Below are 12,336 nucleotides of genomic sequence, written 5' to 3' on the forward strand. Positions count from 1 at the left end.
TTAAAACACCCCACTGGATTATGCACCGATTGTAATGTGCAATAGACAGTGAAGCATATAAAAGGCACAAACTAAAGGCACAGATGGATGAACAAAAGCATTTATTAGGGAAAGCATCTGTTAGAATACACAAGTTATTAATTTTATTTTTTGAAAAACACTGGGTTAAGTTATAATAATTTAATAGGAATGGTTTTTTGGCTCTCGCTCTCTCTCCTTCTCTCCTCTGATGTCGTTCTCACACTCACACTCCAGTCTCGTGGGGGGCGGTAATGCGCCTTTGAGATGAGATGAGATGAGATGCAGAAGAAGAAGAAGAACTTCGCGTCGCTCGCCGGTGACGTCACCACGCGCGCCTCGGCTCTCTTCAAGCGGTTGACGGTAAACACACTTCATACAGTTACAGAGTTCGCTCGTTACAACCGTTCTTCACGGGGTCGTTCGTGTGGTGCACTGCTAAATGTGTGTGTGTGTGTGTCTGCTGACCGGAATAATCGTGTAGCGGCGATGTGAGCAACACTGTTACATTCAGTCAGACTTCTGTGTTCGTGTGTATGTCTCTTGATCGAAAGAGTGATCTGTGAGGAGAAGTAATGCTGTCTAAGTGCTGTGTATGCGCGACACGTGAGTTCAAACAGGTGTAAATGATTATTCTCCCTCTGACAGGTGTGTATCCCTCGGTGTGTGTGTGCTTCTCAGTCTCTGACTGATGAATGATTGAACGCTGGAGTGTTTTCATCACCTGAAGATCACACAGAGATCATGAATGAAGCAGAAGCAGAGTCCTGCAGGATCAAGCAGGAGGTCATCGAAGAAAAGATAGGTTTGTGTTTGTGTTTCCTCAAACAGTTCATCAGATGTGTGTGAAACACAGTTAAACTGAAGGAGTGAGGAGTCAGATTATATGATAGAGCTGCAATATAATGATATAATAAGACGCTTTCGACGCCGTCGCAAAAGACACCGTACAAGCACATAATATTAATGTTGTTTTTAATGACCCGCACAGCGCTCACTGTTACAGCAGCATGTTCCTGCACAATCGGAGGCTGCTGTGTCAGGACCAAAGTTATAAGACCCAGGTGGTTTAGTTTGTACATACACAGATTGAAAGACATTTAATCTCAGCAGTATTTTTATTGTGTTTTATAAAATGTGTTTTTTTTAATTCAAAATTTATCAGAGGTTAAATTTAAACAGATTACAAATGTCAATCTTTAAACAACTGAAAAATGTGAGTAAGTCTTAATTTCTTGAATTCTACTGTATATTGATCAATCTCCTTAAGTTTAACTAATTTGCTCGTTATCAGGTAAAATAAAGATGGAATCAGAATATGCAGTCACTAAATGATATAGCCAGATATTGTAATGGTTTTAGAGAAACAACACAAAACTCGAGAATGATTAAAGAATGAGTTTATTGACATTTTTATATTTTATAAATATAATTTGTGCTAGAAAAAAGCACCAAAAAGACTCCCTTTTCCATCAGTTGCTGCACATTGGCTGTAGGCTTTAACTCAGAGAGAGAGAATTAAATAAGAAACAGTTGTGTAACATGTTCAGTTGACATGTATATCTCTGATTTAACACTTATGAAATATTGGAGTTATAGAGAGAGAAAGTCAAATATAATGTTCATGTTACTGACCAGTCCCTCCAGGGTTTCGCGGGGCTTTTTTGTGATCGTTGTGGCCTAAAATGCCTGATGTTGCGTGAGCTTTTCCAAAAAATTGCGATGAAAGTTGCGGTGCTTTTTAGGTTTTTGTTGTGATTATACTGCGGAAAGAAAATGAACAAGGTAGTGGAAGTTGAGAAATAGGTGCAATTTTCCATTTTTCATAATTAATATAAGTTATATGTAAAATATTGAATTATTAAAAACATTAATTATGAAAAAAAAACATTAATTAAAAGAACAAAGACACTGAGAAATGGTTAAACACACACACACACACACACACACACACATATATATATATATATATATATATATATATATACATATATAGAGTGTTGCCAAGTCTGTGGTTGTTTTCCGTGGGTCAAAGCGACCCCAATACAAATAACGTGATATTTAGCCCCTAAAATGCGAATTTTACCAAGGCAACCCTGCTAAAAAACGTATATTTTAACCCCGGGAAGCAATTTTTTATCGGGGAACCTCGTGGAAGCGCGATTGGGCTAGTTTTGAGAAGCAACTGGGCAGGATTTGTTGTGAAAACCTGGCAACCCTGATCTGAACACACGTGCTGGAGATATACTTCTAATTACAGGAGCGTCTTTACTGATGAGTTGTGCATGAAAATCGCATTCGTTTTTTTGCACAGTCCTAATATATACCAACTTTAACATTAACGATGCATGTACATTTGAAATAACTCACCTTAATTCTTTCAGAGCTTGCAATTGACCTGGATGCAACAGCCTGTGTCATTGTGATCTGTCTGACGTCCTGCCTGCATTTCTGCACATCTCATGTCATGCTTTGCGGTGGCAAAATGCTTGTCAATCGATGATTTCCTTTTGCGTTCTACCACAATTTTGCATGCAGAATGTCATGCAGAATGCCTGGGTACTGCTTTTGGAGATCTATTGCTGTTATTTTGCTCGGGAAGTGTGATACCTTCCGAACATGCTGCTTTTCTTAACACGGAAGGCGGAAGGTAATTTGTCGACATCAGCTCCAGGCGACGACAGTGATTGGTCAAATTTGTGGTGATTGGTTAAAATTGCAACACTGGTCTGAATTTGCGAGGATTGGTTAAATTTTCGTTGACGTTGCAAATCACAACATCGCAAAATCCTGGAGGGTGTGACTGATGTCTAATTCCAAACTTCAAATGTGTAAATATATAACAGCAATATACACCAATTGAATGGTCTTCCTTAGGGATGCACGATCATGATTTTTCATGGCCGATTCCAATAACGATTTTTTACAAGCAAACTGGCCGATTCGATACCGATTTCCGATTTTTTTTTTTTAAGCGACGAACAAGAAAGAAGGAAAGTATGCATAAACAAGATGTTTATTTGGTATTTAATAGGCCAAACTGGCTTTTGGCTATTATAAAACAATAACCGTAACCATCTGAAATTAACGGCAGTAACTGCACAGTAAGTAGCCTACATTTAGTACAAACATAGATGGTACAGACATCAGCATTTAGCTTTTGTTTTTAAATTGGGTTGAAACTACATAGAACTGGCCTTAAATTAAAAGATTAACTAACCATGTGAAATTAAAGGCAACAACTGCATAGTTCTACAGTCCTAACAACACAATCAACGCACATTCAATAAGAGGTTTCTTAATCAGCATTAAGTATTTGTTTTAGTTTTTAAATTTGTTTAAAAAAAAAAAAAGGTCTTTACCAGTGAGACTAAATTGCTATATAAATACATTATTCCAAAATGTTAAAATCAAATAATGTTGGTGCGAATAAAACAAAAAAAAATTGTCTCATTCATCCAATTAAAAAAAAAAAATTAGGGTAATGATTCACATTTATATTTCTTTTACTTGAGCCAATGAAAAATAAATAACTTATTGTCTCAAGTAAAAAAATATAGATGTGAATCATTACCCTAAATTTTTTTAATTGGGTGAATGAAACACTTTTTTTTCAGTGTGGTACAGCAGGTGATTTTTAAATCAAATTAAGTCTATGTAGTTTTAAGTTAAAATAAAAATAATCATCCAAATGCAGAACTGACGTTTACTTCTGCCTTTGCAAACGTGTATGCTAGTTCCAATTTACAAAAAAAACTCGTTTCTCTTCCAACACGCGAGAGGTTGAGCTGAACATCCTGTCACAGGGCGCGGACCGGTACAAGTATACGCTCGCGCAGCTTTAGTGCGCACAGAAAAGGGGACTCTTATTGGTGTGTCAGTACACCAACGGCTGATCGCTTCCTGCTATCAGTGCCTCAGACATGTAGCTCTGCATTTCCAGCACTGAACGGCTGCACGTGTCCTGCTCACAGATTTTGAAATACTTCCACACAAATGACATAGCGATTGATTACAATGTAGTATGTGCACGCGGACGCACTTCCGGAAAAATCGGCCAAAAACCGGCCGATTGCCGATCGCGTATTTTAAGCAAAAACCATCCGGTTCCGATTTATGACCGGTCAAGCAGTGCATCCCTAGTCTCCCTTCTTTCGTCAATTGTTTGTCAATTTGTCAAGTTCTTCCACTTCACTGAAATGGTAATCAGAGAACAATCACTGTTATGTTAACATAAATATCAGTAACAAAAGCGTGTACTGGGCATTGTTCAAAAATAATTAATAATAATAAAATAAAAAAAAATAAAAAATAAAAAATAAAATAATAATCCAGATCAGAAAGGAATACGTGCTCAGTCTCCTTTAAGGAGAAATTCTGGAGGACAGCCAGGGCATTTATGATGGCCTATGAAAAACATTAATATAAATATACTATAATACCACTACTGAACATTGGATTGTTATACGCATCTTGAAAAAGAGAGACCCTATTATTATATTGAATATTTTGAGGTCATCTCAATTAAAATTTCCCTAGTGCATTTTTTTTCATTATATGTCCTACAATGATCCTAACTTAATCCATAAAATTCATATTGACCATGCAGAACATCACAGAAAGTAACCCATGATAATCTGGGACTGTGTGTGTCATAGGCCTGCAGATTAGGCTAAATTGTTACAGACTTTTAAAACTGCCAAATGACTCATTCATGATTGCAAAACAATGCCAAAACGCCAGGCTAATTTGTAGTGCAACCAGGCAGTTGAATTATGAAAGGTTTTTTATACTTAACTAATAAGGTAAAACAATGATTAAGCAAGTTTTCATACTAATACAGTAAGCTCTAGGTAAATCTAACACATTTAACATCAGCATGCTTTCATGCTCCTCTTTTAAGCTAAATCCATTGTCCATCTCAAATGAGTGTTTTTGGTGGTCCAGTTCGGTAGGTGGCGCTGTCAGAAAGAACTAGGGTCCTATAACCGAGGTCCTATAGGCGGGGTCCTAAATCCACAGCCTCCAATTGTGCAGGAAAACCCTACTCCACTGTTACGATCTAATGCACTGTACATGCAAGATGTTTTAAAACAAGTAGGGCTACCTATCTATCTATCTATTTGGCTCCTGCGATGGGTAGGGGGTCCTCCCATCCCTGTGCGTTGAGCCGACCAGATGAACGAGTTTTTTCCAGTGCTGACGGTCTTTTGCCAGCTGCTCTGCATCCTCCATAGCAACTTCGTGTTGTTGGAGGTTGCCTGCAATGACGTCAAGCCATTGGGTGCGGGGTTTACTTCGTGGTCGTCTGCAGCCTGCGGCCCTTGGATCAAACTGGAGAATGGCTCTTGTCGGATGGTCAGGAGGGAGGCCGAGGACATGGCCAAACCAGCGGGTGCAACGTTGCGAAGCCAGGCAGGATGCTCTGGGCTAGCACGTGCGGGCTCTAAGCACTTGATTGGAAATCCGCTGGGGCCACCTGATGTTCTCAATGGTTCTGAGAGCCCTGCTATTAAAGCCGTCTTATCTTGCAGCCAGTGTCTTATTTAAGGGCCAAGTCTCCGAGCCATAAAGCAGGATGGAGAGTACTGCAGAGTTGTAAATCCAGAGCTTCGTCTAGCGTGAGATGGTCTGGTGCTGCCCAGAGTGGTTTCCAGAGAGACTGCAGGGCTGACGCAGCCAGGGTTCTTCTGCAGGTAATCTCTGGTTTTAGGTCCCCGTTATCTGTCACTATGGATCCCAGAAACTCAAAGTTCTGGATAGGCTCTACAATGTCATTCCCAAGCCACAGGGAATGCGGACACCGCTTTGAACATTGCTATAAAGCAACTTGAACAGGGCGAAGATCTTGGGAGGTGCTCCAAGGGCGTCTAGGATACTCCACAGTGAAGTGTGGCAGATGGTGTCAAAGGCAGCCTTCAGATCTATGAACCCGATGTAAAGATGGCGATCTTTACGGAATTCATAGGTCTTCTTTATCAGCAAGCGAATGGTGGAGATTTGGTCTGTTGTGGAGCAGTTAGGCATGAAGCCAGCCTGCTGGGGACGGCGGCTGCTTCTGATGTTTGGGAGAGCACGAGTGAGCAAGATCCTGGTAAAGAGCTTGCCGGGGGTGGAGAGAAGGGTAATGCCTCTGTGCTTGCCGCAGACTAGTCTGTTACCCTTACGTTTCCAGAAGGGCAAGAAGACTCCTCTGGTCCAGTCGCTGGGAAGCCTCTCTGTTTCCCACACCTTATTTGTATATGTGGGTAAGCCACTCAACGATGCTTTCATCGCCTGACTTTAACATCTCAGCAGTTATTCCACAGATGCTGGGGGCTTTCCTGTTAAGTTTTTCTAGAGCGGCTCTGACTTCCTCAGGTGTGACAGGGTCTGTGCTGCAGACAGCACTAGGGACTGCAGCGTTAACGGCCGATGAGAGGGCGGGATCAGCCGGGGATGTACTATGCTGCAGAAGGAGGCTGAAGTGCTCTTTCCAGCGTTCGAGGCAGTTTGCTTCAGTTGCTATAAAGTTGCCATCAGAATCTTTCACCAGGGCCATCTTGATGTGTGGGCCATTACGGGCTTAGTGCAGCAGACTAAAGACACGGCTCATATTGTTATTATTGGCCGCGGACTGTAGGTGTTTAGCTTTTGCTTGCCAGAACTTTTCCCTATCCTTGGCTATAGCCACATTGCGCTGGCGGTTCAGTCACTGATACTCTGTCAGGTCACCTTGGAGCCGGGCCTCACGCTGCCGATCGATGATATTGAGTGTCCTCTCCGATATCCAAGGCTTTTTCGGGAAAGGTCAAGAGCATCCGAAGACATTGTGAGCTGACTAGATGACACTTTTCTTGAAGGTCTGCCAGTCGTTCACCTTGTCGGTAGCCAGATTATCAAAGGTTTGGCGGAAGGTGCAGCTGAAGTCTGTGGCGATGTTTGGATCACTGAGTAGCGAGTAGTCCAGTCGATGCTGAGTCTTGGTGTGCTGGTTGGCTCGCAGCTTTAACTTGAGCTGGGCCACCAGCAGGCGATGGTCTGTTGGCAAGCTCTGCTCCTCGGTACACAAGGCAGTTGGTGACAAACCGCTTCCAGCGTCGAGAGATGATGATATGGTCCAGCGCTTTCCTGGTTCTGCCATCTGGGCTGTACCATGTCCAGTGATGGATAAGCCTCCGGGGAAATCCGGTATCAGCAATGCAGAGGTTGTTGTGGTGGCAGAGAAGGAATAGGTGGTTGCCGTTGTCGTTTGTGGACCTGTCAGCAAAGGTTATGTCGACAGGTGAGCCTGTGGACCGATCACTGCTAGATAGTGGCGTTGGCATCGATGAGGATGATGGTGATATCATGCGGTGAGGCTTGGCCAACAGCCTGATTTAGTCAAAGAAGGCATCCTTCGCATCCTCATTGGGGACATAAGCAACGATTACGGTCATCCTGCCGTGTTGGTGGAGAAAGCGGGCCGACAGTAATCTGTCAGAAATTGCGGAGGGCCTTTGGGATGGCAAGTGCCACACCATAAAGGCCTGTCCGTCTATCGGGGCCACTCCAGAAGTAGCTATGGTCGCCAGCTGTTGTTTCGCCATTGCCATGCCATCGAACTTCACAGAGCCCTGCCAAGGATATGTTATAGCGGCAGAGCTCTCGGGACAGCAGGGTGGCAGCTCCGGGGTGAAGGAGTGTCTGGACATTACATGTGCCAACTCGGGTCCTACAACAAAGGTTGATCCATACTCGTTGGTCGGGGGCAGGCTTGGGTCCGTTACCATGTTGGCCAGTCCGGCTACTTTCTCTGATCGGTTTCATAACAAAAGGGTTTCTCCTAGATGGGTTGCTAGCCCTCCGCAGGATAGTCGGTTGGTGGGACTGCCACCTCACAGCATACCGACATGCTGGGGCCTTTGTTTGTCATGAACCTATCCTGGAGACCGGACGCCTAGGGTGACCCTACCAGGAGCGTGCTCCCAACGTTATCGCTCTCCAGGGTCACTGGAACACGGAAGCCCCCTCGCCACATCAAGGCCAGACCCAAGAGAGAGAGTAGGCCTACCGGGATGCAAAAAATCAAACTCAAACATTTTCCAGAACAGGATCAAATTGAGTACTGGTCATAATACTCTGATTATGAAAAATGTTTGATGTGAGCAGCAGTGTGTGTTTTGCTGCAGTCGCGCTGATGGAAGTAGTATACACACACCTACATATATAACATTTTGTAAATTACATTGTAGTTTTTGTATGGTTAATACTAATGTAATTGTAAGCAAACTAGAGTTGAACAAAAAGGTAATTCGGCCCGCACAAGGGGACATTTTCTCAGATCCGGCCCTCAAAGAGAATTGATTAGTTCATCTTTCGGGTCTTCGGATTGAGTTTGCCTTGTTGCTGAAAACCAATGCAGTATTGAGCCAGAAAGAGAAGGTCTTCTTTGTCTCATCTTTCTCTTTATGATGCACCAAATATTTTCTATGGGTGAAAGATCTGGACTGCAGGCTGGCCATTTCAGACCCAAATCCTTCTTCTACTCAGCCATGATGTTGTAATTTATGCAGTATGTAGTTTGGCATTGTCATGATGGGAAATGCAATGTCTTCCCTGAAAGAGACGACGTATGGATGGGAGCATATGTTGTTCTAGAACTTGGATATACCTTTCAGCATTGATGGTGCCTTTCTAGATATGTAAGCTGCCCATGCCACACGCACTCATGTAACCCCATACCATCAGAGATGCAGGCTTCTGCACTGAGCGCTGATAACAACTTGGGTTGTCCTTGTCCTCTTTAGTCAGGACGACATGGCGTCCCAGTTTTCCAAAAAGAACTTCAAATTTGGATTCGCCTGGAAACAGAACAGTTTTCCACTTTGCTACAGTCCATTTTAAATGAGCCTTGGCCCAGAGAAAACGCCTGCGCTTCTGGATCATGTTTAGATATTGCTTCTTTTTTTGACCAATAGAGTTTTTGCCGGCAACAGCGAATGGCACGGTGGATTGTTCACCGACAATGTTTTCTGGAAGTATTTTTGAGCCCATGTTGTGATTTCCATTACAGTATCATTCCTGTATGTGATGCAGTGCCGTCTGGCCTTGACCCTTACGCACAGAGATTGTTCCAGATTCTCAGAATCTTTGGATTATATTATGCACTGTAGAAGTTTCTCATTTTTCTCTGAGAAACTCCTTTCTGATATTGCTCCACTATTTTTCGCCGCAGCATTGGGGGAATTGGTGATCCTCTGCCCATCTTGACTTCTGATTGACACTGCCACTCTGAGAGGCTCTTTTTATACCCAATCATGTTGTCAATTGACCTAATAAGTTGCAAATTGGTCCTCCAGCTGTTCCTTATATGTACATTTAACTATTCCGGTCTCTTATTGTTACCTCTCCCAACTTTTTTGGAATGTGTAGCTCTCATCAAATCCAAAATGAGATTTGACATGACATTTCAAAATGTCTCCCTTTCAACATTTGATATGTTATCTATATTACATTGTAAAATATAAGTTTATGGGATTTGTAAATTATTCAATTCCTTTTTTACTAAAATTTGTACAGTGTCCCCAACTTTTTTGGAATGGGGTTTGTAATGTTATTAAAAATAATAATCTAATGATCAGCATACAGCGTTCAAATGAATTCATCAAAATGATCATACTTATTGCTAATGTGTCAGCGTTCCCATTTTCCCTTTATATTTGGTCTTTTTGGCATTTTGAATGATTTAATGAAAATTATTATTGTTTTATTTCATTAAGACCTGATGGAAGAGATTAAGGAGATAGAAGAAGTGATTGAAGAAGGGAAGAAACATCATGACATCGAAACTGATGAAACATCCTTGAGTCCCTCGTGGGAAACAAGACCAGAAATATGTTTCATTTGCCCTCAGTGTAAAGAGATTTTCACATCCGAAGAAAGTCTTAATCTTCACATAAAATTTGAAAGTGGAATGAAGCCGTACGCATGTGATCTCTGCGATAAAACTTTCAAAAAAAAAGCAAACCTTGCCAGTCACAAGAAAATCCACACTGACGAGAAGCCACACTCTTGTGATCAGTGCGGGAAGAAGTTCAGAAATAAAGGAAACCTAAATACACACATGAGAATCCACTCTGGAGAGGGTGAAGATAAACCGCACACATGCAGTCAGTGTGGAAAGAGATTCAGACAAAAACACCTCCTCGATCAACACATGAGAATCCACACCGGAGAGAAACCGCACTCGTGTGATCACTGTGGGAAGAAGTTCAGAAATAAAGGAAACCTGAATATTCACATGAAAATCCACACCGGAGAGATGCCATACACGTGTGATCAGTGCGGGAGGAAGTTCAGACATAAAGGAAACCTCAATGAACACATGAGAATCCACGCTGGAGAGGGTGAAGATAAACCGCACACATGCAGTCAGTGTGGAAAGAGATTCAGACAAAAACACCGCCTCGATCAACACATGAGAATCCACACCGGAGAGAAACCGCACTCGTGTGATCACTGCGGGAAGAAGTTCACACGAAAACAGCGACTTAATGATCATATAAAGATCCACACAGGACAAAACCTGCACACCTGTGAACAGTGCGGGAAGAGTTACAGAAACTTAAGTGTTTTCAAAGTACATCTGCTCCATCATTCTAGAGACAGGATCTATAACTGTGACCAGTGCAGTAAAAGTTTTTTTAGGCCAGATAACCTGAGGGACCACATGAAAACCCATTCAGAGGAGAGGCCTTACGTGTGTTATTTGTGTACAAAGAGCTTTAGACATCTGAATTGTTTAAAAATACACCAGAAACGACACAGCGGTGTGAAGGATCATACTTGCTCTGAGTGCGGAAAGAGTTTTTATGACCTTTATGCACTGAAACAGCACCAGACCGTTCACACCGGAGAAAAACCTTACCAGTGTTCACACTGTGACAAGAAATTCAGTATTTTAGGAAACCTGAAAAGACACGAGAGTGTTCACACTAGCTAGAGACCCATTACTGCCAGTCCTGTGAGAAGAGTTTCATCCTATTATCTTCTCTACTTAGTCATACGAATAAAACATGTTCAGATCTGATGCTTGTGTGTGTGTGTGTGTGTGTGCACGCGCATGGCTTCAGGAGAGCAACCCTACATTTGTGTTGTTTTATTTTCTTTCTTATATATTCATTAGGGTGACCACCGATCCCACGTTGCGCGTGCGCGCACAGCGTTTGAAGCCCAATTCATGCATCCCCCAAATTGAGACTGTCACGCATAATCAATGCTTGCTCAAAAAAAGTTGGTCGCTCTATATCCTTGAGCCCCATGCAGCCAAACGAACATTACTTGACAGTTCAGCACGCTGCTGTTGCCACACCCACCCCTCGGTTGAACTGCTGACTAGGTTGTTGTCTACTTTTTCGTTGTTGTCATGACCGCGCACGCACGTGCAAACCAGACACACTGGGAAGGAACTTTTAGATGCACGCTTTCCAATTCGAAAAATGGAGAAAGAGACTCTGAGGCACCGCCATCATCAATTAAAAAAAAAAGGTGTGTCCTGTTTCAAACTGTTTTTTTTTCTTCATGCGCCTGCCTTTACTAACATGCAATCTCACCATCCTTACACCCTTCTCGTTCCGTGAACCTCTGGAGTTTTGACTTTTTTTTTTTTTTTACTGTTCCTTTGGTGTTGAGCAACTACAATTCATTTTAATCCTATAATTTTATATTATAATTTATTTAAAGTTAATACATTTTAATGAAAAATGAATAAAATTAAATAGCTAAAGTAAATCGTAAGTGGAAGTGCATCTTGTTTGGTAGATTCCCAAGTTAGGAATGGGGTCCCCCAATCACAATATTCCCAATCGTGTCTCAATAGGTAACTGTGATAATGAACCAGGTAGAATAGAGATTGATTTTGATGATTTATTTGTTGAAGGCCTCCAGACCTCCAGAAAGACAAGAAGGTCAAACGACAAAAGAACAAAGACAAGCGTCGAGAAAAACAGAAGAGGAGATCAACTGACGGCTTGCTTTTTGCTAATAAATGCATCTTGCAATACGAATTGCAGGATGGACTTTCTTACTAAAAAATTGTATTGTAATGTGTTTAATCTGATTAACACAGGGAGGAGGATGCTGTGCAGTTTAGCAATAGCTACTTAGCCTACCCCTTAAGATTTTACAATAGCTTAGAGAAAGATTAATTAGCTTTAATGGAAAGAAAATGAAGCAGCAATTACTAAATGTATGTGTGCTGAAGAGGGGTTGCCAAAAAAGGAAATGTTATACTTCCTGTATCCATAGCAACCTGACAGTGAGTGTGTGGGTGCATGCGGATGTGTTAATGTTTTTCAC

At 42.0% G+C, this 12,336-nt stretch overlaps 1 protein-coding gene across 4 annotated transcripts; it reads left to right on the forward strand.

The window, feature by feature from the left end:
• The first annotated feature begins 355 nt into the window (after window positions 1-355).
• LOC132137373 (gastrula zinc finger protein XlCGF57.1-like) lies at window positions 356-11,610 on the forward strand. 4 transcript variants are annotated; one of them, XM_059547612.1, is made up of 4 exons: window positions 357-509; window positions 667-823; window positions 9,759-10,071; window positions 10,165-11,610. In XM_059547612.1, exons 2-4 carry the CDS (start codon window positions 763-765, stop codon window positions 10,979-10,981), a joined length of 1,191 nt encoding a protein of 396 aa, XP_059403595.1. In that variant the 5' UTR covers window positions 357-509; window positions 667-762; the 3' UTR covers window positions 10,982-11,610. The 4 variants fall into 4 exon arrangements, with proteins under 4 accessions (XP_059403507.1, XP_059403595.1, XP_059403457.1 ...); XM_059547524.1 differs by having other exon boundaries at window positions 356-531; window positions 9,759-11,610; XM_059547474.1 differs by having other exon boundaries at window positions 9,759-11,610.
• The last annotated feature ends 726 nt before the right edge of the window (window positions 11,611-12,336 follow it).

This window comes from Carassius carassius, chromosome 1 (genome assembly GCF_963082965.1).
Source record: "Carassius carassius chromosome 1, fCarCar2.1, whole genome shotgun sequence".
Classification (NCBI taxonomy): Eukaryota; Metazoa; Chordata; class Actinopteri; order Cypriniformes; family Cyprinidae; genus Carassius; species Carassius carassius.

What these genes read in the sequence shown, in the direction of transcription:
- LOC132137373 (XM_059547524.1), top strand. Translation starts at nt 763, where the DNA reads ATGAATGAAGCAGAAGCAGAGTCCTGCAGGATCAAGCAGGAGGTCATC. An exon ending in GGTCATCGAAGAAAAGATAG is followed by an intron (nt 824 to 9,758) that starts GTTTGTGTTTGT and finishes TATTTCATTAAG; the next exon opens with ACCTGATGGAAGAGATTAAG.